A 20994-nucleotide genomic window follows, 5' to 3' on the forward strand; every position below is an offset into this window, starting at 1 on the left:
CCAAAGGATTCAGAAACAGCGCCCACAGTCCGGGGCCCCTCTGAACGGTGGGTACGAGTTTAAGGAGCTGCTGGCCTAGAGTGGGGTGGGGACTGACAAATGAGCCAGGGGCACTGGGGAGGCTAAGAGGCCGGGCCTCGGCTCTTCCCCCGTCCCTGCGGCACTGCTGCTGCATCATACCGACTGGGGGGAGGAGAGCCGAGCAGCCGGAGGCCGGCGCCGGTCCGGGACAGACCGACCCCTAGAGAGTGGGCAGAGCGGGACGCGTCCCGGTCCCTCTCCGTCCCCGCCCGCCGGCAGCCCGGGCCGGCCGGGGAGAGGAGTCCGGGAGGGTGTCTCTATTGTCCCGGGGGCTGGGGCCTGGCTCCCTAACAAAGGCCCCGCGCCCCCTCCCCGGCCGGCCCTGCCCCGCCCAGGGGGGACCCAGACAGGGGGAGAGAAGGGGGCCCGGGCCAGGTCGGGAAGCCGGGGGAAGCCGGGCGTTTCCGCGTCGGCCCGGGGGGAGGGGAAGGGGCGCTGACCCAGACCTGGGGGGGAGGGGGCCCAAGCCCCGCCTCGGGCCCCGCCCCCCGCCCCCCGCAGGCCCCTCCCCCTCCCCGTCTCCGTCCCATACTCACCCCGCCCGGGGGGCCGCGCCGGGGCCCGGCGGCCTCTCAGGGCCGCGTCCTCCGGCGGCGGCGGCGGCGGCGGCTGCTCCGGAGCCCCATGTCCGTCGGTCCGTCCTCGCCTCTCCCCGGGGCCCAGGGCCCGGGGCCGGGGGGTCGGGCCGCCCCCCCGCCTCGCCGCCTCACCGGGCGGCCATGGCCCCTTCCCCTCCCTTCTCGTCCCGTCGCCGCCTCCTCCTCCTCACCTCACCCCGCCCGCGCGCAGTCCGCGCGCCGTCCGCGCGCCCCTCCCCCCGCCCCCCACTCCAGCCCGCCTCTCCCGGGCGGGGGGTGCGGCGCGAGCCCGGAGCGCGCGCGCGTGCCGCGACCGGAGGATGGATGGATGGAGCGAGCGAGAACGCGAGCGTGCGCGCGCGCGCCCCTCTCCCCCTCCCTCCGCGCGGGCGCGAGGCCAGGCGCGAACGCGCTCCAACCTCCTCCTCTTCCTCCTCCCGCCCCTCCTCAACACCCCGCCCCCGCCCTCCCTTCCTCTTCCTTCTTTCGCTTTCGCGCGCCCAGCGACTGCTCGCGCCTGCTAGAAGGGCCCGAGCGCGTGCATCTGCCCCGCGGCCGCAGCTCGGCAGCATTTGCTCCAGGGGGCGGGGACCGGGCGGGGAGGAGGGGCGCCACGCCGCCGTCCAAAGTACCGGCGGACGGGGACGGGGGCGGGGAGATGGGCGGGGCCTTCGGGAGTCACCTCGGCCAATCTCCGTCTCCCCTCGGCCCGGCCGGCCCAATAGGACGGCGGTGGGTGGGGCGCCGTTCAAGGTGAGGTGCGCGGTGCGCAGGGGGCGGAGACCTTGTGCCGTCCCGGCCGGCTCCGGGGCGGGGGCAGCGGGTGGCGTCGAAAGAGAGCGCCGGCTCCCGGCCGAGCCTGGGTCGCCTTCCGGCCCAGGCTCCCCCGCCCTTCCCTCGGGGCTCCCGACTCTTTTCCCCCCACCGCACACACTTTCAACCCAACCCCTCCACCCCGGCGGTTACCCCGAAGCGTGCAGCCACTTCTGTGAAGAGGCCAAGAGTTGAAGTGGGGCGCAGTTGGCACCTCTGGCTAGAAAAGCCATGAAGCCGAAGGGGCCGGTCCGAACGTCCGTTTCCCGTTTCTGGGCGAGTCTTAGCCCGCTCCAGGCCATTGACTCAACAAACGCCGGAATGAGGGTCCCCCGCTGAAGGCGGAGGCTGAGCTGCGCCCTTCGGAGCGGAGCACCCTCCCCGCCCTCATCTTAATTTAGATCCTACACCTGCTCGCCTTTCCTGCTTCCGGAACCCACCACCTCTCAGCCTGTCTGCACTGACCAGACCCTTGCCCCTAGCCGATGCTACTCCCCTGGGTGTGCCCAAATTCGCAAGCTCTCGAAGTCCCGCTTTACCTCCTGGAGGAAAGGGCCTAGATGCCTACACTGAAGCCTCTGTCTTGGGGGACTCTGTCTGGAGTCCTGGGCATGTGGCAGCCCCCCTCCCTCAGGGGATAAAATTAAAGGGGAAAGTCTTTTTTTTTTTTAATTTATTTATTTATGCATACAAGACCTGGGGTACAGGCCAGAGGTGCGGGGGGCGGGGAGGTGAGAGGATTCACCAGAGACAGAGTGGGGAACAGAACAGGCAGAATGACTGAAATACACTGCTGAGGGGAGCAGTGGGCGAGACAGGAGAGGTCTGCTGTGCCATGTGGGTTGCTCCCTGTCCAGCGAGGGATGGAACTCTTGCTGCGGAGGCTGGGGATTGCCTTTTAGTGCGGTGCTTAACCCTAAAGGGGAAAGTCTTTCGTCACTTATTTTGGTGCTATCATTGGCACTTGAGTCCTCAGCAAACATTGAGGTGATAATCCAAGACCAGAGTCACCTCTGAATTTAAATCTGTAGATTTAACAAATGGAGCTTGGTCAAATCAATGTTGCCTCAGTTTCCTTTGCTGTCAACAGTTGCAATAAGAATACCTATTATTAGGTTGTTGGGAAGATTGACAAGTCAGTGCATGTGAAAACTTAACTCCGTGGAGATGTTTGATAAATCTTACTACCGTGCTCTGTAAAATTCTTAGAGATCATGGGTACAAAAAAATTGAAACTAAGACAGTTGGAGGCCCACAGCTTGGGCCTCCCTGGTGGTGCAAAGGGTTAAGTCTCAGCACTATGAAGCTATATGCAGCTATCCGCAGCCACTGCAGTAGGATTTCGATTCCCCAGCCAAGGAGCTACCCACATGGCAAAGCAGACCTCTCCTGTCTCCCCCGCTGCTCCCCTCAGCAGTGTATTTCAGTAGATCTGCCTGTTCTGCTCCCCACTCTGTCTCTGGTGAATCCTCTCACCCTCCCGGCACCTCTGGCCTACACCCCAGCTCATGTATGCATAAATAAATCTTTTTTTAAAAAATTAACTTATGGGGTAGACAGACTATAGGAAAAGAATTGCCAAGTAATATGAAAAAGACAAGGGACAGGGCCTCCCTGGTGGCTCAAGGGGTTAAGACGCAACCTATGAAGCTGTCCACAGCCTCTGAAGCATGAGTTCGATGCCCCCCGCAGCTGGCCAGGGAGCAACCCACATGGCGCAGCAGACCTCTCCTGACTCACCCGCTGCGCCCCTCAACAGTGTACTTCGGTCAATCTGCCTGTTCTGTTTCCCACTCTGTCTCTGGTGAATCCTCTCACCCCCACACCTCTGGCCTGTACCCCAGCTCTTGTATGCATAAATAAATCCTTAAAAAAGACGAGGGAGAAGTGCAGAGGGGACAAAAGATGGTCAGTAGGGCTCCAGTGATGTAAGGAAAGATTTCTTGTAGTGGGAGATGGACTAGGTCAAGAAAGGCTGGGAAGGCACTGGACATCTGAGACAGCAAACTTTCAGATCATGGAGCAGTCTGGAAACTAGTTATAACATAGCAACGGGTAAGGACGCAGCAGGAGGTAAGCAGGTCAGAACATAGGGAATTACTGATGTGCTAAGGAGTTTGTGGGCTTTAACCTTAGAGGCTATGAGAAGTAAATATGGGGAGTCATTTGAAAAGACTTGCCTTTTAAGTCAATCACTCTGGAGTGTGGCGTTTGGATAATACCTAGGAGAAGGGTTTTTAGTATTAATTGAGGTGAATGGAGTAAACGAAAGAGGCTCTGAAAACACCTTTTTTTTTTTTAATTTTCTAGAGGCATGTCTTATTTTATTTATCTATTTGTTTGTTTGTTTGGTTTATACATGCACTGGGTACAGTCAGAAGCCGGGAGGGTGAGAGAATTCACCAGAGCCAGAGCAGGGAGCAGAACAGGCAGAAGGACCAAAGTACACTGCTGAGGGGAGCAGCGGGCGGCAGGAGAGGTCTGCGCGCCACTTGGGACCCTCCTCCGGTGGCCGGGGAGCAGCCGGGGATCGAACCGGCGCCGCAGAGGCCGCGGGCAGCTTCGCAACCCAGCGCTCAACCGCTGCGCCACCTGGGAGGCCCTCTGAAAACACCTTTAACCAAACTGGTACCTTTGAGAATATGTGAGGATTCACAATGGCAAGTTCGATCTGGGATATGTTAGGCTTCCTGTGGGTATAGTTGTGGAAACTCTCAGAAGTTGGTTTAACTTGGGTCCCGAGCAAGGGACTGAGGAACCAGGCTTTTAAGAACGTCCACAGTGTGAATTCAGAATTCTCCACGCTGGTGATACTGATCTGTTTCTTAGTCTCTAAATATGCCCAGTACATCCTGCTCTGAGGAATTTACATATGCCCAAGAAGCCTTCCTGTCGCCTCCCTGTTTACCTTAATCCTTCCTTATTCCCCCACCCATGGCCATCCTCACACCAAACTCCTTTACAACTGGGTTATACTGTTCATTTGGCACTTGGTCTGCGCTGCTCTGTGGTCATGACCACTTTGGGCGCATGCCCAATCTCCACAGTTAGCACCAGTCAATAAACAGTAAGGACTGTGCTCCTCCAGGCTCTGGGTGAGGCCCTGGGGTTATAGCAATGATCTACAGAGACACACAGACCCTGTCCTAGCAGAGTATACAGCCCGGCAAAGCCTGATGTGAAAGAAATAAGACTGACTGGGCCTCCCTGGTGGCTCAAGGGGTTAAGCACAGCACTGTGAAGATATCCACAGCCTCTGCAGCATGAGCTACCCACATGGCGCAGCAGACCTCTCCTGGCTTCCCTGCTGCTCCACTCAACAGTGTATTTCAGTCATTCTACCTGTTCTGCTCCCCACGCTGTCTCTGGTGAATCCTCTCACCGCCCCCCCCTCCCCCCGCACCTCTGGCCTGTGCCCCAGTTCTTGTATGCATAAATAAATAAATCTTTAAAAAAAAAAAAATAAAGACTGAATACGAAGACATACAGGTTGCTGAAGAAACAAATGACTTAGAGATATTTTCATCAGTGGAGTTAGGGAAGAACTCTTCCTCCCTACATCCTGCCTCCGCCCCCCAATAGTGTCACCTTGAGTTCATTAGGCAGAGAAGTGAAGAGAAACATTCTAGGGAGAGGGCATGGCTGTGTGTACATACATACACAAGGCAAAGGGGTATGTGTTTTGAGACATGGATGGCTGGTGTAGTTGGAGCAGAGACCAGCAGGGGATCACCCGGGGCCTTGTGGGGCATACTTACTCATTCACCATGATTTTTTTGAGTGTCAGATGGATGCTGGGCAGTTTTAGAGGATGGGAATTCTGTAACGAGTCGGCGGGTCAACTTCTACACAGGGAGATAGACAATAAACAAGTAAACAGATGTATAAATATGGAAATATAGGAGAGAGAATGCTCTCGAAATGGTGGTCAGGAAGGGCCTGTCTGTGAAGTGATAGTTGAGCTGAGGCCTGAGGGATGAGAAAAACAGCTATGTGAAGTGTTGGAGGGATAGCATTTTGGCAAAGAGGACAAGTGCAAAGATCCTGTGGTAGACACGTTTGAACAAATGGGAGATCACTTGGCTGGATTAGGAAGAGTGGGATGAGAGGAGGTGGAAGTGAAATGCCGAACAGCGTTAGGCCGTGGTAAGAGACGCTAAGTTAAGTACAGAAGTAATTAGATTTGTCTTGAAAAGACAACTTTTTGACTGCTGTGTACAGAATTGACTGTAGGGGACAAGAGCACAAGTAGGAAGATGTGTTTTAGGTCTTTGCAGAAGTTGAGCATCATGGAAGCATTAAACAGGATGTGGGGGCAGGAGTGGAGAGGATAGACAGATTTCAGAGAGATACAAGAAGTGGAATGGACAGGTCATGGCCACTGAATGAAGGTGTAGCTGAAAGAAGAGGATTCAAAGCTGATGCCCCGGATTCTGGGCTGAATAACTAGATGATTGGTGGTTATTTTGCATCTTGAGGTATAATGTGTCGGCAAGCTCTCTCAGAGGATATACAGGCGTCTGCAGAGGGCTGTAGCTTGGAAGAGCGGTCGCTGTAGATACCACCTTTTGGAATGGTTTTGGGTAATATGGAGGTTCATAGAGCAAGAAGGGTAGAATTAAGGCTCTAATACCAGCAGATCTAATACTTAGATGGCAAGAGAGACAATGAACATGTTGGGGACTTTAAAGTCACCTGGAAGGAACCATTGAAGTGGGAGGTGAGGAAATGGGAGACCATAGGGGAACAATGAGGTTTTCAGAAGGTTGGCCAAGGAGAGCAATGTGACAGCAAGAGAAAACTCTTCGACAGGTCTGGATCTTCGGCCCTTAGTAGTCCAGGAAGCCAGGCAAGGCCTATGCAGGGAAGGCTGTCTTCCTTGACCACACAGAGCTAGTCATCTCGGCCCAGCCACGCTTCCTATCTGTAGTCTGGGTGGAGCTGAGAAAGTTGTTTCTAACCCTGGTTCACACTTAGGTTTAAAATTGCAAGGGTTACCCCAACTGTCTGGAGCAAACCCTACCTTAACAGTTCAAGACCCCCCGATTTCCCAGGCAAGAAATATATTTGTTCTTCAAGTTCAGAGTCTAGTGATCTGATAACCCAAGGTAAGCAAACTGAATTAAGAAAGTGCAAGAATAGTAGCACAAAACAATATGAATGTAGGTTACTGATGGAACCTTCAGGAAGGTTCTAGAAAGGGGTAAAACAGCTGGCTTTTTACATTGAACCTGTGGGGCCACCCCTGCCCTCAACCTTCATTGATTCCAGTGACCAGACAGTAGGCAAACCTTTGTTTTTCATTTTATTGTACAAAAAAAGGGGAAACAAAAACTTCCACAGTTGGCCTTAAGCTTAGGCAGACACCTCTAAGCCACTCCCTCCCACCTCCCATGATACAAATTCAAGTTGCTGTTGTTGAAACCTACAAAAACACTCCTTAAATATTAGAAAAAAAAAGGGGGGGAGTGGGGGCCCTCCCACCCCAGCCATCCCATCCCAGTGCCAAAATGCACTCAGAGTGACCTCTTACAGCACCAACACCCCCACTCCCACAGCCCAGTTTGTACTGTAAGAATTTTTCAATTTTCAAAACAGGAAAAAAAAAAAAAGTGCCCCAAAGTTGCTTTCAAATGAAAACACATTCCACTAAAACACAACAGTGCAGGGGCATTCAAACAGGGAGATGGGGTTCTTTGCAGGGGACCTGGGGAATAGAAGCTATGAGCCCCTGTACCTAATTCCAGGATCAGGACAAAGGAAGGGGAGTGGGAGCAGGGAGTGTACCTCCCCAGCTCCCCCACCCCCAGCACCATGTCCAAGGCAAGTTGTCTGCCTCCCTTTGGGAGCAGGGACCCACCGTTCCCATCCCACTTCCAAGGCAGTTCCCACTCTTCCCCACCCATGGCTTTCATTCAGAGGAGGAAGGTGGAAAAGCACAAAACCCTATTAAATAGGTCACTGACATGATTGGGGGTGGGGGGGAGAAGGCCAAAATTTAATTACGAACAAAAAAGTTAAATCCAGAGAAACAAGGTGGTTTGGCTTCTTATGAGTCTAGGAACCAGGGTTCCAAAAATTTGGGGATGGATGGAAAGGGTTAGAGGGACAGCTGCAAAAGCAGCTTTTGCAGACCTCTTCCCCAGCTGTGGGTTTAGGAGTGGGGAAGGGAGCAGACCTGAGAAATCAAAGGAAAGAGGGACGGGAGGTAAGGAGGAAAGGCAGGAGAGGTGTAGGGTAAGAGCTTCCACCACATTTCTTGAAGCCCAGGTTGCGCTTAGGGTGGCCAGGCGTGCCTGGGATGAGCTGCGAGGCATTGCCGACCAAGTAAGAGCTTTCGGGTTCACCCTGTCTGTCCCCTCCCCACCATCCTGCCGGACACGGCAGACCAGCAGCAGCTCACAGTCATGTGGCCCTGGCAGAGGGAAGCCGGGATAGGAAGCAGTGAGTGGCTTCAGTACACCCCCCAAAACCAGATATTAGGCAAAGCAGAGGATGCAGAGAAAGGGGCCACCCCAGCCTGTTCCCACCAGGACCAGTGTTTCCCTGGTCCACCAACCCCTTTACAGATTCAGACTGAGGTGGGTGCCCCCTTCTCTCTCTCACACACTCACACACATACATCCACAGGTGCACCCATGTTATGTACAGGACACACGCACACACGCACACACACATATACACTTGTCCATATGCATCAAGACCGTTTTAAAAAAGTCCCAGACCTACCCCCTAAACCCTCCCTCTCCCAGAAATGACAACAGAGACGGCAGCCGAGATCGGTAGGAAACGTCTCCTTGACAGCTCAGAGCTTAAAAAAAAAATATATATACACATATATAAAAAACACTTCTGCCCCCTCCCCCCAGGAGTGGGTCCAGGCAGCTCCTCCCTGCAGGGGGCAGGGGAGAGGGCTGTGGGGCAGCGCCCATTCTCTCACAGGCACCCGCCCTCCTCTCCCCACCTCTTCCCTGCCTCCAGTTCCAACGCAGGGGTCCAGGCAGCAAGCCCCTCTGGGGAGGGTCCTTCCCCCCCCCCCCACGTTCCACCCACCCAGGGGCTGGGCTGCAGGTGTGCAGGGCCTCACTAAACTCTTTGGGACCTCCCCACCCCACTCCTAGGTCCATTGTCCACGCCGGAGCCACAAGTGCAGAAGAGCGGTGGGCTGGGCCAGTCCAGTGGTGGCTCAGGCTGCCGGTTGTACCCCCCAGAGGCCCCCCAGAGCTGAAGTCTCTGAGGCTGCAGAGTCCCGGCCTGGGTTCCTCCAGCCCCTCCCCCCACCATATGTTGTTTAAAAAAAGAAAGAAAAGAAAGAAAGAAAGTGGGGGAGCCTAGGGGGCGGGGGACAGAACATGGGGGGGAAACAAAGGTGATCAGTGGGGGGAGCCCCGGTGGGGCGAGCCTCAGTTGGAGTCCGACTCCGAGGAGTCCGAGGAGGAGGAGCTGGAGCTGCTGCCCTCCGACTCGTTGTCCTCGTCGTCGTCGTCGTCGTCCTCCTCGTCATCGTCTTCGTCGTCCTCCTCGTTCTGGGGGGTGAGGGGGGCTTTACCAGGCGCTGTCCTTGCAGGTTTGCGCCCTCCCCCTCCCACCGGCCCCGCCACCCACCTCATCCCCGTCCTCGCTCTCGTCTTCGCTGCTGGACTCGGAGGAGTCCCCGCCGTCCTCGGAGGAGTCCCCATCCCCGTCCTCCTCCTCGTCCTCCTCCTCGTCGTCCTCCTCGTCGTCCTCCTCGTCATCCTCCTCGGACTCCTGGGATGGAGGCGATGGTGAGTGTGTCTGTCATGTCCCGCCCTATCCCCCCCCCCCAGCTGCCTGGAGGGGCTCCTCACCGACTTGGACTGTAAGGTAGTCCGGCTGGACTTGGGGTTCGGACCTCGAAGCTTGGTCAGACTCTTACGTTTCTGCAGTGGAGGATGGGGACACAAAGGGAACAATCGTGAGTCCCACAGTCCCCCCATCTCCCCATCACTCCCCCACCACCCTGTTCCCAGACCAGACTCACATTGGAGATGTACTCTTTATACGCTGCACGGTCCTGGGGAGACAGACTCTGGGGAAGACAGGAGGGGGTGATGGTTGGACTCCACACAAACACCGCAACCGAGTGCTATGCAGAGGGCTGAGCGACTCGTGATCACATCTTCACCCCTGCCTGCCCCCCACCATCCCCCATCCCCTGGGTCTCTGCGGAGAGCCCCTGGGATCTGAAAACACGACTCCAAGTATTTCTGCTTCAGATGCCCTGAGTCGTTCTCTAAGCTGCCCTGTCTCAAGGCTTCTGGCTCGCATGTCTCTCCTGCTGCTCTAACCACACACGGACTCGGAGTCGGGGTCTTCCTCCACTCGGGGGGAGCCCCGATATGGGCCTCCTAGCTTGGGAGCATCACTCCCACTCTAGCACCAGTCCAGAGCTATGGACCAGGCAAGCCTGGGGCTTGCCAGGCTTCTAGAACACCTGAACCCTGTTGTTTTCCTGGGTCCTCAGCCAACCTGTGAGGGTGGCAGCGAGGACATAGGTGGTTCTCCCCGTTTTACGGATCCAAACTCCTCAACGACGCAGGGGCTGGGAGCTCAGAGGCTGGAGGGTCAGCCAGAGCCTAGGAGGGGGTCTCTGGTCCCAGATGAAGGAGGAAAAAGCAGCTTGGTTTGGACTTTCCTACTTCCTGGGGACGTGACCTGGAGTAAGCTACCTAATGCCTGATCTTGGGCATTAAGGTCCCCTGCAGGATAGACGGGCGGCCTAGTGAGATCGTGAAGGTACCCCAGCCGGCACAGTGCCGCCCTCTCCTTGCCAAGGGTCCTGTGCCCTCTCACCTTGACCCAGATGTCCAGGTGCACCTTGTACTGCTTCTGCTGATCCTCGGCCAGCTTTTTGTAGTGATCCTTCTGGCTTTGGGAGATGCGCTGCCAGCGGCTGCCGATTTCTACCATGCGCTCCTTCAGTGGCAGGTGGTTTAGCTCACCGTTGGAAAGCAGCTCCTGAGAGAACTTCTGGTAACCATTCCTGGGAGGTGCAGGTGGTGCAGGGACAGTCAGGATACCAACCATACAACCTTCTAGCTCTGACTGTCCCCACCCCCAGGCTGGGGTCTAGCCCCCAGACTCACATGGGAGGCTTCTTGGGTTCTCCTTGGAACTTCATTTTCTTGGATGAGTTTGCAGCAGCAGGCGGTGCCCGCATCTCACTCAGCTCTCTCTGCAGGGAAACCCAGGAAGGTCACTCACCCCAGCCCAGCTCCCCAAACAGTCTGACCCATGCCATTAGTGCCGTTGCTGACTCTCCTTTCATAAGGAAGGAAGGGGGAGAAACTGAGGCATTGCCAGGGAGCCAATTCCTAACAACTCCCACCTGTGTTGGGCACTGCTGATGAAAAGTGCTTTCAAAATCGCACTCGTGATGAGTATCGTCACTCCAGTTTTACTGACGCCTGACTGAGCCTTGGAGAAGGAAGTGACTTGTTCAGGGTCAAATCACCAAGGCTGGGGATTCCGGCTCCAAGCTCCACACAGTGAGGAAAGCTGCCCACCCCAAACAGGGCTCTTGAGATTTTCTGTGGAGGCAGGTGGCCCCTCCATCCCGCCCCACTTTGCTAACCAGCAGCCCCCTTCTCACCTCATATCGCTTTTGGTCTTCAGCTGCCTTCTTAATCCACATCAGTTTCTCCTTCTTCTCCATGTTGTTCCATGTCATCTCCATGGCTTTCAAGGCCTTCACCCGGTCATTCTGGGGACAGACAGAGGCGTCAGCTGTGGGAGGGTCATCTGGGGCTGGAGCAGGCCTGCATGGGCAAGCTGTAGAACCACCCCTTTCCCACTCCCTGCCACCTTGAAGCGGGCCAGGTAGTCGCCAATGACGCTTTGTTGCCAGATCTCCTCGGCTCTCTTGGGTGACTCTGGCAGTTTGCCCCGGTCTTCACGCTCCCCACCTGGCTTCCTCTCTGACTGGGCCTTCAGTGCTGCTTCGCGGGCCTTGTACTTGGCCTGCCAAGGCGTGCAGAGGGTGTAAGTTTTCTGGCCACCCCCAGGGGGCGCGCGATCCCCATCCAGCTCTCCCCCACACTGCAAGAGGGAGGCAAGCAGAGGCCAGGGCTGCTGCACATGTCTCTAGCATCATCAACCAGCTCCCCAGAGACCCAACTGCCCTCAGCTGACAGCTTCCCGCCTTCCGGGTTTGCTGGCCTCCCAACCCCACCATCTGAGCCCAGACACACGTGTAGCCGGCTGAGGAAATGCAGCTCGCCCTTAGGGCAAAATGGCCCAGGCTGGAGCCCGGCAGGCCCTCTGGTCTGGCAAGTCTGACCTTCTTCTTCTCTGACAAGTCGTTCCACATGCGGGCCAGCAAGCGGGTCAGCTCGCTCTCTGAGAGTTCCGGCCGTTCCTCCTGCAGCTGCCGCCGCTTCTCTTCAGAGAAGATGAACATGGCTGATACGGGTCGCTTGGGCTTCTCTGAGCCACCCTGTAGACGTGCAAAGAGGGCTGGGGTCCACACAGTGCTGATGGAGCCTGGTCCTCTCCCCACCCAACTTGGCTCCCTGCCTACCTTGCCCCCTTCCTGGGAGGGCTTCTTGGAGGCAGGGCTGGTGGCTTGCTTCTTGTTGATGTTCAACATTTTCTCCTCCCCTAGGACGCGCTGCTGCTCCTCCTCGGGCAGGCTCTGGTCCAGGGAAAAGTGGTCGCACGGGCTGCATGCCTGTTCCCAGGGTGGCCCAAAGGCCTTGCCCACCAATCCCTAGGCTTCTCTGTCCACAGTCTCACCCACGGGGACTCACCTCTAGAAAACGGAGCAATTCCACCTCGTAATCTTTCTTTTTCTGGGAAATGAAGAGGATTTTGGGTCAGTGTGAGGGCAGCTTCACTGGAGGCCCTCTAGAGGGAACAGCAGCCCACAGCAAGCTGTCTAGGCCTCACCGAGGCTCTGGTCACCCTCCAACAGGTGTAAGCATGGAGCCCGAGACTGTCTGCCCTTGATCAGCCCAGACGCTGAACCTAGTTCCCTGCCTCCCCTTCCCAGAGCCCAAGGCACCTCTGACCAGGGTCTGACTGACCCTAGCTAGGTCAGACCTCAGGCCTCCATGCCCCAGTCAGGGGCCAGGAGTCTCCAGGAGTTCTCCCGGCCAGAGCTCACCTGGTCGCATTTCTTGTGATAGGCGTCCTTCTCCTTCTGAGAAAGCAGCTTCCACTGCTGACTGCATAGCACCATGCGCTCTGTGCTGGGCACATCCTTCATGTTGGCCATCAGCTCTGCGCAATACAGTGAGTAGCTGTTCCTGTCAACACCAGCAGGAAGGGAGGGGCGCCCCAGTGAGCAACCAGAGTAGTCCCAGACAGCAGGCCTCTTTACTCTCAAACATTGGGCCGAGGCCCTTTGCCAGTCCAGCTCCTAGCTGCCAGCTGCCCACCCACCCACCCAGGGCAGTGCTCACGGAGGTGGCTTGGTGGGTCGCCCATCAAACTTGTCCTTGAGCTGGCGTTCGGCCTTGGTGAGGGTGGACTTGGTGATGCCCTCCTCACTGATGTTCAGTTCGGGGTGCTTCTGGATATAGTCTCGCATAATCTCCTGCAGAGTGAGGTGGGGGGATGGAGGCCAACGGGGTGTGGGGTTAGCTGGGGCCGGGGAGGGGGGAGAGCCGCTGGGAGGGGGAGGCAGGGAGCAAAGCTGGGGGTGGCCGTGTGTCTGCTGCCACACGAGACATGGTACCCTGCCCTGCCCTAGCCTGCGATCTCATGGGTGGGTGGGGGGGAGTAGAGACAGAGGCGAGGGGCCCAGAAGGCCCCTCCCTCAATGGAGAGATGGGGAGTGACTGCCTCCCGCAGAGTGCGGAGGCCAGAGTCGGAGGGCAGAGGCTCGTGAAGAGCCGGATGGGGAGGAGCGCAGCGGAAGCCTAACCTCGTACTCCTTCCGCTGCTCCAGGGCCTTATGAATCCATTTCAGCCTCTTTTTGTCCGAGAGCTGAGACCACTGCTTCCCCAGGGAGTCCTTCACCTCCTTCGTAGTGGCCTGCAAACCAAAAGCCGTCAGACACGCACAGGCAGCCAGGGGCAGGGGCAGGGGCGGGGGGAGGGGGGCACAGAGGCCCCCGCCCCCTCAGGCCACAGGAGGTCACATGAGTGTCCCCCACAGGCCAGGAGGGGAAGGCGGAGAGGCGGGGGTCCCGCCTGGGTGCAAGGGAACAGGCTCACACACGCACGCACGCATACGCTCGCACGCCAGCTGGCCCAGGCCCTGTCCATGCAGCCCACCCCTGGGGAGGGGCCTCCTCTCCTGCTCCCCTGCACCGTGCGTGCCCAGCCGACCTGGCGCGGCTCCCCCCTTACCACCGCTGTACGCCCTCCACCCCCACCCCCTGGCCGGACACTCACATCTGGCCGAACTTTGAGATACACCTTCTTCTCATGGGTGTACCACAGCTGCTGGGGGGTTTTGGGTTTCTCGGGGATGTCCGACTTCTTGGCATTCTGGATTAGGTCTGGGTGATCCTCCCTATCCAGCGTGTGGGGAGCAATCATCAACGGGTGGAGGGGGGAATCCTGTCAGGGAGACCCAAGCTAGCTGCCCCACCCACCAGGTTCCTAGGCCTACTTGGGCTTTGTAAGACAGCAGCTGCCTGCCCATCCCTACCCTTGAGCTTGGCCCACTAGGGTCTTACACGTGACCCATCCACCTTCCACACCTCAGGGAAGGCAAGCTTGAGGTTCTGGTCAGTGCCAGCCTATCCTGCCACACCCAGCACCCTGTGGCCCACCTCTGGGCTCCACTGCCTTACCTGAAACGGGCCAGATTTCGCTCGAACTCCTGTTTCTCTCTCTGGAAGTCCTGAATATATTTCATCTGGGGGGAGGAGGTCACGGGGTCATCCACGACCCAAGGCCTGAGTTACAAAAGCCACCCAGAGTCCTCCTGGCTAGCTACTTGGCTGTCCACTTGGTGACGTGAGTGAACAGAGCATGGTGGGAGCTAGCAGGTAACGAGGGTCTGCCTCCTGGGGGGTTGGGGAGACTCAACCACAGCCCAGACTGTTGGCTTAGAACCACACACAAGGGGCCTCCCAGAACACATCTGAATCCCTTCCCTCTTTAAAAGAGGAACAGAGTCTCACAAGGGGGTTATGACCCTAACCAGTCATACCCCATGAGCTGCAACAGGGCTAGGATTCCCCTTGCCGGGATCCACCCCCCCCCCAATTCCCATAATGAGGAGTCAGGAGGTGTAGGTCTTGCCCATTGCTCCCTTTTCTCCTGTCTGGCAGCCCAGCTGGCACTGGCCTGCCCCTCAAGAGGTGTACACAGGGCTGGGCCACACCAAGTCCTGCCCTGCAAGGCACCAGGGGAGATTGTGTTGAAGAGAATCCAGGATGCACTCTTGCAACACAAACCATCCTAATGCACCTGTCTCCCGAATTTGAATTTTTTCCCCCATCCACGCTCTGGGTGTCTAGCTGTCCTTCACAGTCTGACACCACCTGCCTCCCCTCTTCAGCCATCATGTTCTTCCCTGCTTCTAACCCCCTCATCTAGGCTCCTTGCTACACGGCTCCTTGCGCCTCCTCCCCCCTTGCCCTGCTACCTGGCAGCCCTAACCACCTCGTCTACCCCTTTCTCTCCACCACCTTCCCGGCATCCTGCCTACCTCTCCACACTCCTCACTCTTTTCCCTCCTTTCCAGTCTTTTTTTTTTTTTTTTTGTTCCCCATCCATCCTGTCCTGGCTCCCAAGCAATGTCCACCTCTCCTTTCTCCATCACTTTCCCAGATCAACAAGAGCCAGGGGCTCACTGTGCACGAGCCGCACCCCTGCCTCTCACGGGCACCAGGGGCAGGCAGGATGGCAGTCTCACTTTCCTCGGGGCAGAGCCCAGTCTCCTCGGCCCGTCTCAGTCCTCCACAGATGAAATAGCAGCTTTTAGAGCCGGAAGGTACCACACAGCTGAGGCCCACCCTCCCTCCGTGCCTCAGATAAAGACTAGGCCTGGAGAAGCAGAGCGACTTACCTCAGGACACGCTACAGCAACTGGATGGGAGCCAGAACAGGCCCAAGTCATGTGTCCCCAGGCCAGCACCCTGTCCACCTTACCACGTAGCTTCTTCTGCCCTTCCCCGGAGCTGAGCCCTCTGCCTCTCCCCCCATCCTGTGAGTGTCTGGGTGGTGTGTGTCCAGCTCACGCTGGACATCCCCCATCTAAGGTGTCAAGGAGAGCTCCAGCGATTCCCACTCCTGCTCAGCTTGGTCCTCAGTTTTACCCAGCTGAGCTGGCTCTGAGCTTTTATGGGTACAGAACCCATGGCAGGTGAGCTGCAGTCGGGGACACACGACCAGGGAAAGGGCCATTCACAGAACAATGACCAGCGCCCCTACCAGAAAGCTTGCCACGCACACTTGTTTCCTTTCTTAGCAGATGTGCCTCCCATCTCACCAACATCTCTCCCCACCCAGTATCTCCTCTCTGTCCATCGCTGTCCCTACCTCACCTCACCCGAGTCCCATCTGCAGGCTCCAACGCTTTGCTGCTTATCTGTGTGAGAGACCACTCGCCCTCACAGGGATGGCTGTGTCCATCCCTGCCCCAAGTCAAGGGTCTCTGATGGTCTGGGACAGCACGAGGCCATAGGGACAAGTGTGTCTTTGTGTGAACAGGTGTGCCTGGGGAAGGAAGTCCATCTAACGCGTGGACATGACAGTGAGAAGAGCACTAGACAGGGGGTCCGGGGCACTCACCCCAAGTCCTGCTCTAGCATCATTAGCTGTGTGGCCTAGGACATGATACCCTCCTGCACTTCAGTGCTTCGCCCACCAAATCGGGATAACCCCTCCTCTGGGGTTACCTTTATGAGGATACTGTGAACATCAAACGTGACCATGTTGGGAGGGTGAAAAGCTGCTGTGGAGCCTAACGAGGACACGTGCGTAGGAGAAGAGCGCTATGAATTCTCCACGGGGCAAAAGGTGGGCCCGAGTGCCTGCCTCAGCCCAGTGTGATGGTGTGTGGGCCTGGGAGGGGGTGAGAGGTGTGGCTGCTCAAGACCCTACTCTGTGCTGCTGAATTGCCCATGTCCCATGTCTACACCCCGTTTCCGTCCCGCCAGCTGCTCCCAGTATTTCCACTCCTCCCACCTTCTTCTTCTCTGGCAGCTCCTTATATTTCTTGGATAGAATCTTGGTTAGGTCCAGGTTGCTCATCTCAGGATGGAGTTTAGCATACTTGGCCCGCTTCTCCATGAAAAAGCGGAAGTAGGGGGTCAAGGGCTTCTTTGGAAAGTCTGGGTGTTTCTAGAAGGAGGGACAAGGGAAGGGTGAAAGTTAGACACCATCCATTCTTTGGACCACTCTCTTACCCCTCAGATTCCTCCCCGACACTCACCTTGAGCTTTTTGCCCTTGTAAGGATTTTTGACATGTTCCTGAGCATCAAGAATTAGTTCTGTCAACGTGCGGAATTTTCTCACCTGGAGGAAAAAAGGAGATAAATGGAAGGGGAATTTCAGAAAACGGAAATACCACCCAGTACTGTACCATTTTCCAGTGGGTTCCCACTACTTTCCACTAGACCGAAGTTATCAAAGGAAGGGGGGCAGAGGCCAATGGCCGCACAATTCAAGCAGCCCCTGGCACCCAGGCAGACACCCAGGCACTGCCCCATGCCAGCTAGAGTCCCAGGCAGTCAGTACACACCACCAGAGGATACCAACAAGGTTGGGTTGTCCATGTCAGCACCTTACTCAAGCCCCCGAACAGCCCAGGTGACAGAAGGTCTGAGACGGTAAGTATTCAAGGCCACACAGCAAAGTGACAGAACTGAGAACAGTGGGCCAGTCCTGTCAACCGTTCCATCTCCCAAAATGCACGAAGGTGGCTGCATGAGCACCTCGCTTGATTTCTTTCCTTCCTCCTTACAGACTTCTGTTTCGTCTCCCCCACCAGGAAGCTTGAGGCAAGGGTCTGTGTGGATATCTATTAGGGAAGGGGGATTAATTACCTCATTAGAAATCTCCACCCACTTATGCTTGCACATGTCTCCAGAAAAGTCTTTAAATGCTACTTTTTCCCAGTCCATATGCGACTCGGTGGTTTTGAACTTGGAGCTATCATTCGATGGAAGGTTGTTCTTCATGCATTCCAGCAAAGTCAGCATGTCTTCCTGGGACCAGCGGTCTGGTGAGAGGTGACAAAGGCAATCATGCAAGGTTCATGTCATCCCCCCATCCATTCCCCGGTTCTTAGGCACTCAACCCTTCCTCCCCTGAAGATCCCAGGCACTAGTTACCTCCCATCTGAAGGCACAGACAAGACATGGTCTAGCCCTAAAGAAAAATTAGGGTCACAAGAATTAGAGCAGGGACCCCAGTCCAGACAGAGTCACACCTAGAAAGCTAGATTTGAACTCATGTCTGGCTTACTTCAAAGCTAACATTACTTCTGACATGCCAAGCTGCCAAGGGCCACTATTTATTGTAAGACAGGGAAGGAAGCTACTGTGATTTAGGGCACCCTGTGGCAAAACAGACAGCTTATCAAAGAGGGGAGAAAAGCAGAGAGCCAACACGTCTAAATGTCAAGTCCATTTCAAGTCCAACACATCTAAATGTCACCAATTTCAAGTCCAAGTCCTAGGTGGATACCTAAATGTGTAAGGATTGAGAATAGGGTGTGGGCAGTGTGGAGAAACCACATGTTTCTCGCCAACACAACTAAAAATTCGCTAGAAATTAACATTAGAGACCTGGATACTCCATCACCCGCCCCCTCGGGGTCCCCTCAAAGACCAAAGGAAAGTATTGGTCAACTAAGAGAAAAATTGAATGGAAATGAAAAAACCTTGCAGGGCAGCTGTGAGGCTGGGGGCTGGGGGGGTGGGGGGTGGTGGGCCAAGGTCCTACTCCAGGGAGAACCCTCAGAATTCTGAATTATATTCTTAGCCCATCTCCCTATGGAGGCAAAATAAAAGGGGTCTGGACTAGCTCTTTACATACAAATAAAACTATTTGTACAGAAATGCAGCCCCAGTGAAGCCTCTGCAGGGTGACGACACTGGAAGGTGAGCTGGGGGAAGACAGCCACGGGGCCAGGAGTCAAGAGGGCTCTTCATTTGCATGTGCATCTTATGACCGGGGGCAGAGTTTCCAAAGAGCAGGTCATATGGACCCATAATCCTCTCCCCTCCCAGTGTCCCATAGGCATTGCCAGATGCTCAGTGCATCCCACACCCTGGCCCTGTCCACACTGGATCTCTCTACTGGACACGGTAAGCAGTGTGGCCCATGGCTTGGGGCTTCAAACCACCAAACGCCCTTTACTTCCACCTGCCTCACCAAAAATCTTGTTCTCTGAACAATTATAAAAAGCCCACAAGTCTCCTGGGTCTGCGGCTTCTTGCCATGCCTTCCGCTCTAAGACACTGGGCCAGGCGTATACCCTGCTCTGGGAACCCCAGAAGGAAGGTGTAACTGGACTTCCCTCTCTCTAGCTAAATGGGGGGATGAGAATGTGAAAACACCATCTATAGGCTCAAGGCCAAATAATGTGGGCTGAGTCAAAACCCCTAGTGTGAAGGATGCTTGACTTTGGTAAATAATTTAGACCTTTCGCCCCAGCTCAGGTCAGAGAAGGCAGACTGGATGAACCCTTTAGAAAGGGAGTGGGGCCTGCAGACAGCCTGGTGGTAACAGGGGGCTGAAGTTAAAGAGGACTGAGGTTGGGGACTCCTACCTTGGCCTTTGGGGGCGGCCATTTCCAGGTCTGTGGGACAGTCGGCCTCTCCGTTCATTCTCCAGCCGTCCAGCCAGTCCAGCCACCTCCTCGGTCGTGCTGGCCGGGCACCCCGGGATCAAAGCCACCTCACCCTTTACAAAAGATACCAGGGCTCACTCACGCTGGCCTAGAGGTGAGGGACTTTCTACTCTCCCTCCCCCAGAAGGGAGGGGGCACAAGTCCACTCTGAGACCCTGCCGGGCCCGGGCAGAGTTTAATGGGTCGGTGGGGGTGCGCCCCTCCGCCGCCTCCTAACCCCCTCCCCCCGGCCCCTGCAGCCCGGCTCCGCGGCGTGCGCCCTCCCCTGCCCACGCGAGAGACTGCTCCCGGCTCCCGCGTGCCGCCAGCGCCCGCCCTCCGCCCTCCTTCCCCCACCCAGGGCCAAAAAAAAAAAAAAAAAAATCTCCTCCTCCTCCCTGCGCCCGCCCCGGGGAGGCCCCAGGCTGGAGGGCGGGGGAGGAGGAAGGGCGGGTAAAGGGCGCGCGCGGCCGTGGCCGCGGCCGCGCGCCGCAGTCTCCACCTCCCGCCTCCCCCCGCCGGTTCCCCCCGCCTCCGCAGCCCGGCGGGGACCCGGACGCAGCGCAGCCGCCGCCAGCCCCGGAGCGCAGCGGCCGCACCGCCCCCGGGGACCGGATCCGGATTCCCGCCGCCCCCCCTGCGGGCGCCCGCCGCCGTCTCCGCCCGCGCGGGCGGACGAGCCGCCGGAGAGGAGCGGCCGGCCCTGCCCCCCGCCCCCGCGCCACCCACCCCGGCCGGAGGCGCCGCCGCCGCCCAGCCGCCCCGACGCGCACGGAGGAGCCGGCGCAGAGGCGCGACCGCGGCGGGAACCGCCGCCTCCTCCCCCGAGCCTGCGGCCCAGCCCCGCCGGCGCCCCCGCCCCGGCCTCCGGGGAGCCGAGCCAAGGAGAGGGCGGGAGGACGGCGGCCGGGAGGCGGGGGCGCCGCGCTCCCCGGCCCCGCCGCCCCCTCCGGCGGCCGGCGAGAACTGCGCCGCCGGCGCCGCGGAGCGCGGGCTCCTCCGCCCGCGGCCGGGCCCGCTCGGGCCTCGCTTCCTGCCCGCCCTCCCCGCCCCGGCCCTCGGCGTCCTCCCCCGGGCCCGGCCCGGCTCTCGCCCGGCCCGGCCCGCGGTCAGCCCGGCGCCCTCCGGGCCCGCCGCGCCCCGGCTCGCGCCCGCCCGGCCCGGCCCGCGTCCTCCGCCGCCTCGGTTACCCGCGCCGCGCGGCCTCCGGGCTCCCCGCTCCGGCGCTCCCTCCCCGGCTCTGCGCGGCGGCGCCTCCCCCGCGCGGCCGGGCACAGCCGCAGCTCCCTCCCGCGGCGGCGGCTCCTCCTCCGGGCGCGGCGGCGGCGCTGGGGCGGCGGCTGCTGCTGCTGTGGCGGCGGCTGTGGCGGCTGCTGCTGCTCCTCGCGGCGAAAAGCACAAAGCACAGCGCCCTCCGCCTGCAGGCAGCCCGCCCGCCGCCGCCCGCCGGCCCCGGCCTCAGCTCGCACACCCCCCGCCGCCGCCGCAGCTCCGCCGCCGGAGCGGGGAGGAGGAGGGAGAAGGGAGGAGGAGGAGCGGGAGGGGGCGGGAGAAGCGGGGCAGCGAGCGCGTCCTTCCCCGTAGAGCGCACACCGACCCCCGGGGAGCGAGCGCCAGCCCGCCCGCCTCGCCGGCTCCGCTCCCTCCCACAGCCTGCCCGGGCGGGCTCCGCGGGGGGCAGCTGGGAGGAGGGGCGGGCGCTGGGGGACCCGGGCGGCCGAGGCGGAGGGAAGGAAGAGGGGAGGGGGTGCGGCGGCGGCCGC

The 20994-nt window shown here is 58.2% G+C and overlaps 1 protein-coding gene across 3 annotated transcripts; it reads right to left on the reverse strand.

Moving 5' to 3' along the window:
• Positions 1-8772: 8772 nt before the first annotated feature.
• On the reverse strand, positions 8773-19229 carry UBTF (upstream binding transcription factor; the record flags this gene model as incomplete). 3 transcript variants are annotated; one of them, XM_084238882.1, is made up of 20 exons in its annotated part: positions 8773-8998; positions 9078-9221; positions 9302-9373; positions 9475-9522; positions 10287-10476; positions 10580-10668; positions 11086-11196; positions 11298-11453; positions 11773-11928; positions 12013-12126; positions 12242-12283; positions 12598-12739; positions 12896-13029; positions 13360-13470; positions 13833-13953; positions 14237-14301; positions 16581-16736; positions 16828-16911; positions 17442-17617; positions 19172-19229. In XM_084238882.1, the coding sequence occupies 20 exons, from the start codon at positions 19227-19229 to the stop codon at positions 8876-8878; spliced, it is 2292 nt and encodes a 763-aa protein (XP_084095008.1). In that variant the 3' UTR covers positions 8773-8875. The 3 variants fall into 3 exon arrangements, with proteins under 3 accessions (XP_084095008.1, XP_084095009.1, XP_084095010.1); XM_084238883.1 differs by lacking the exon at positions 13360-13470; XM_084238884.1 differs by lacking the exons at positions 13360-13470; positions 13833-13953; positions 14237-14301.
• Between the last annotated feature and the right edge of the window lie 1765 nt (positions 19230-20994).

Source organism: Talpa europaea, assembly GCF_964194135.1.
Source record: "Talpa europaea genome assembly, chromosome: 7".
In the NCBI taxonomy this organism is placed as follows: domain Eukaryota; kingdom Metazoa; phylum Chordata; class Mammalia; order Eulipotyphla; family Talpidae; genus Talpa; species Talpa europaea.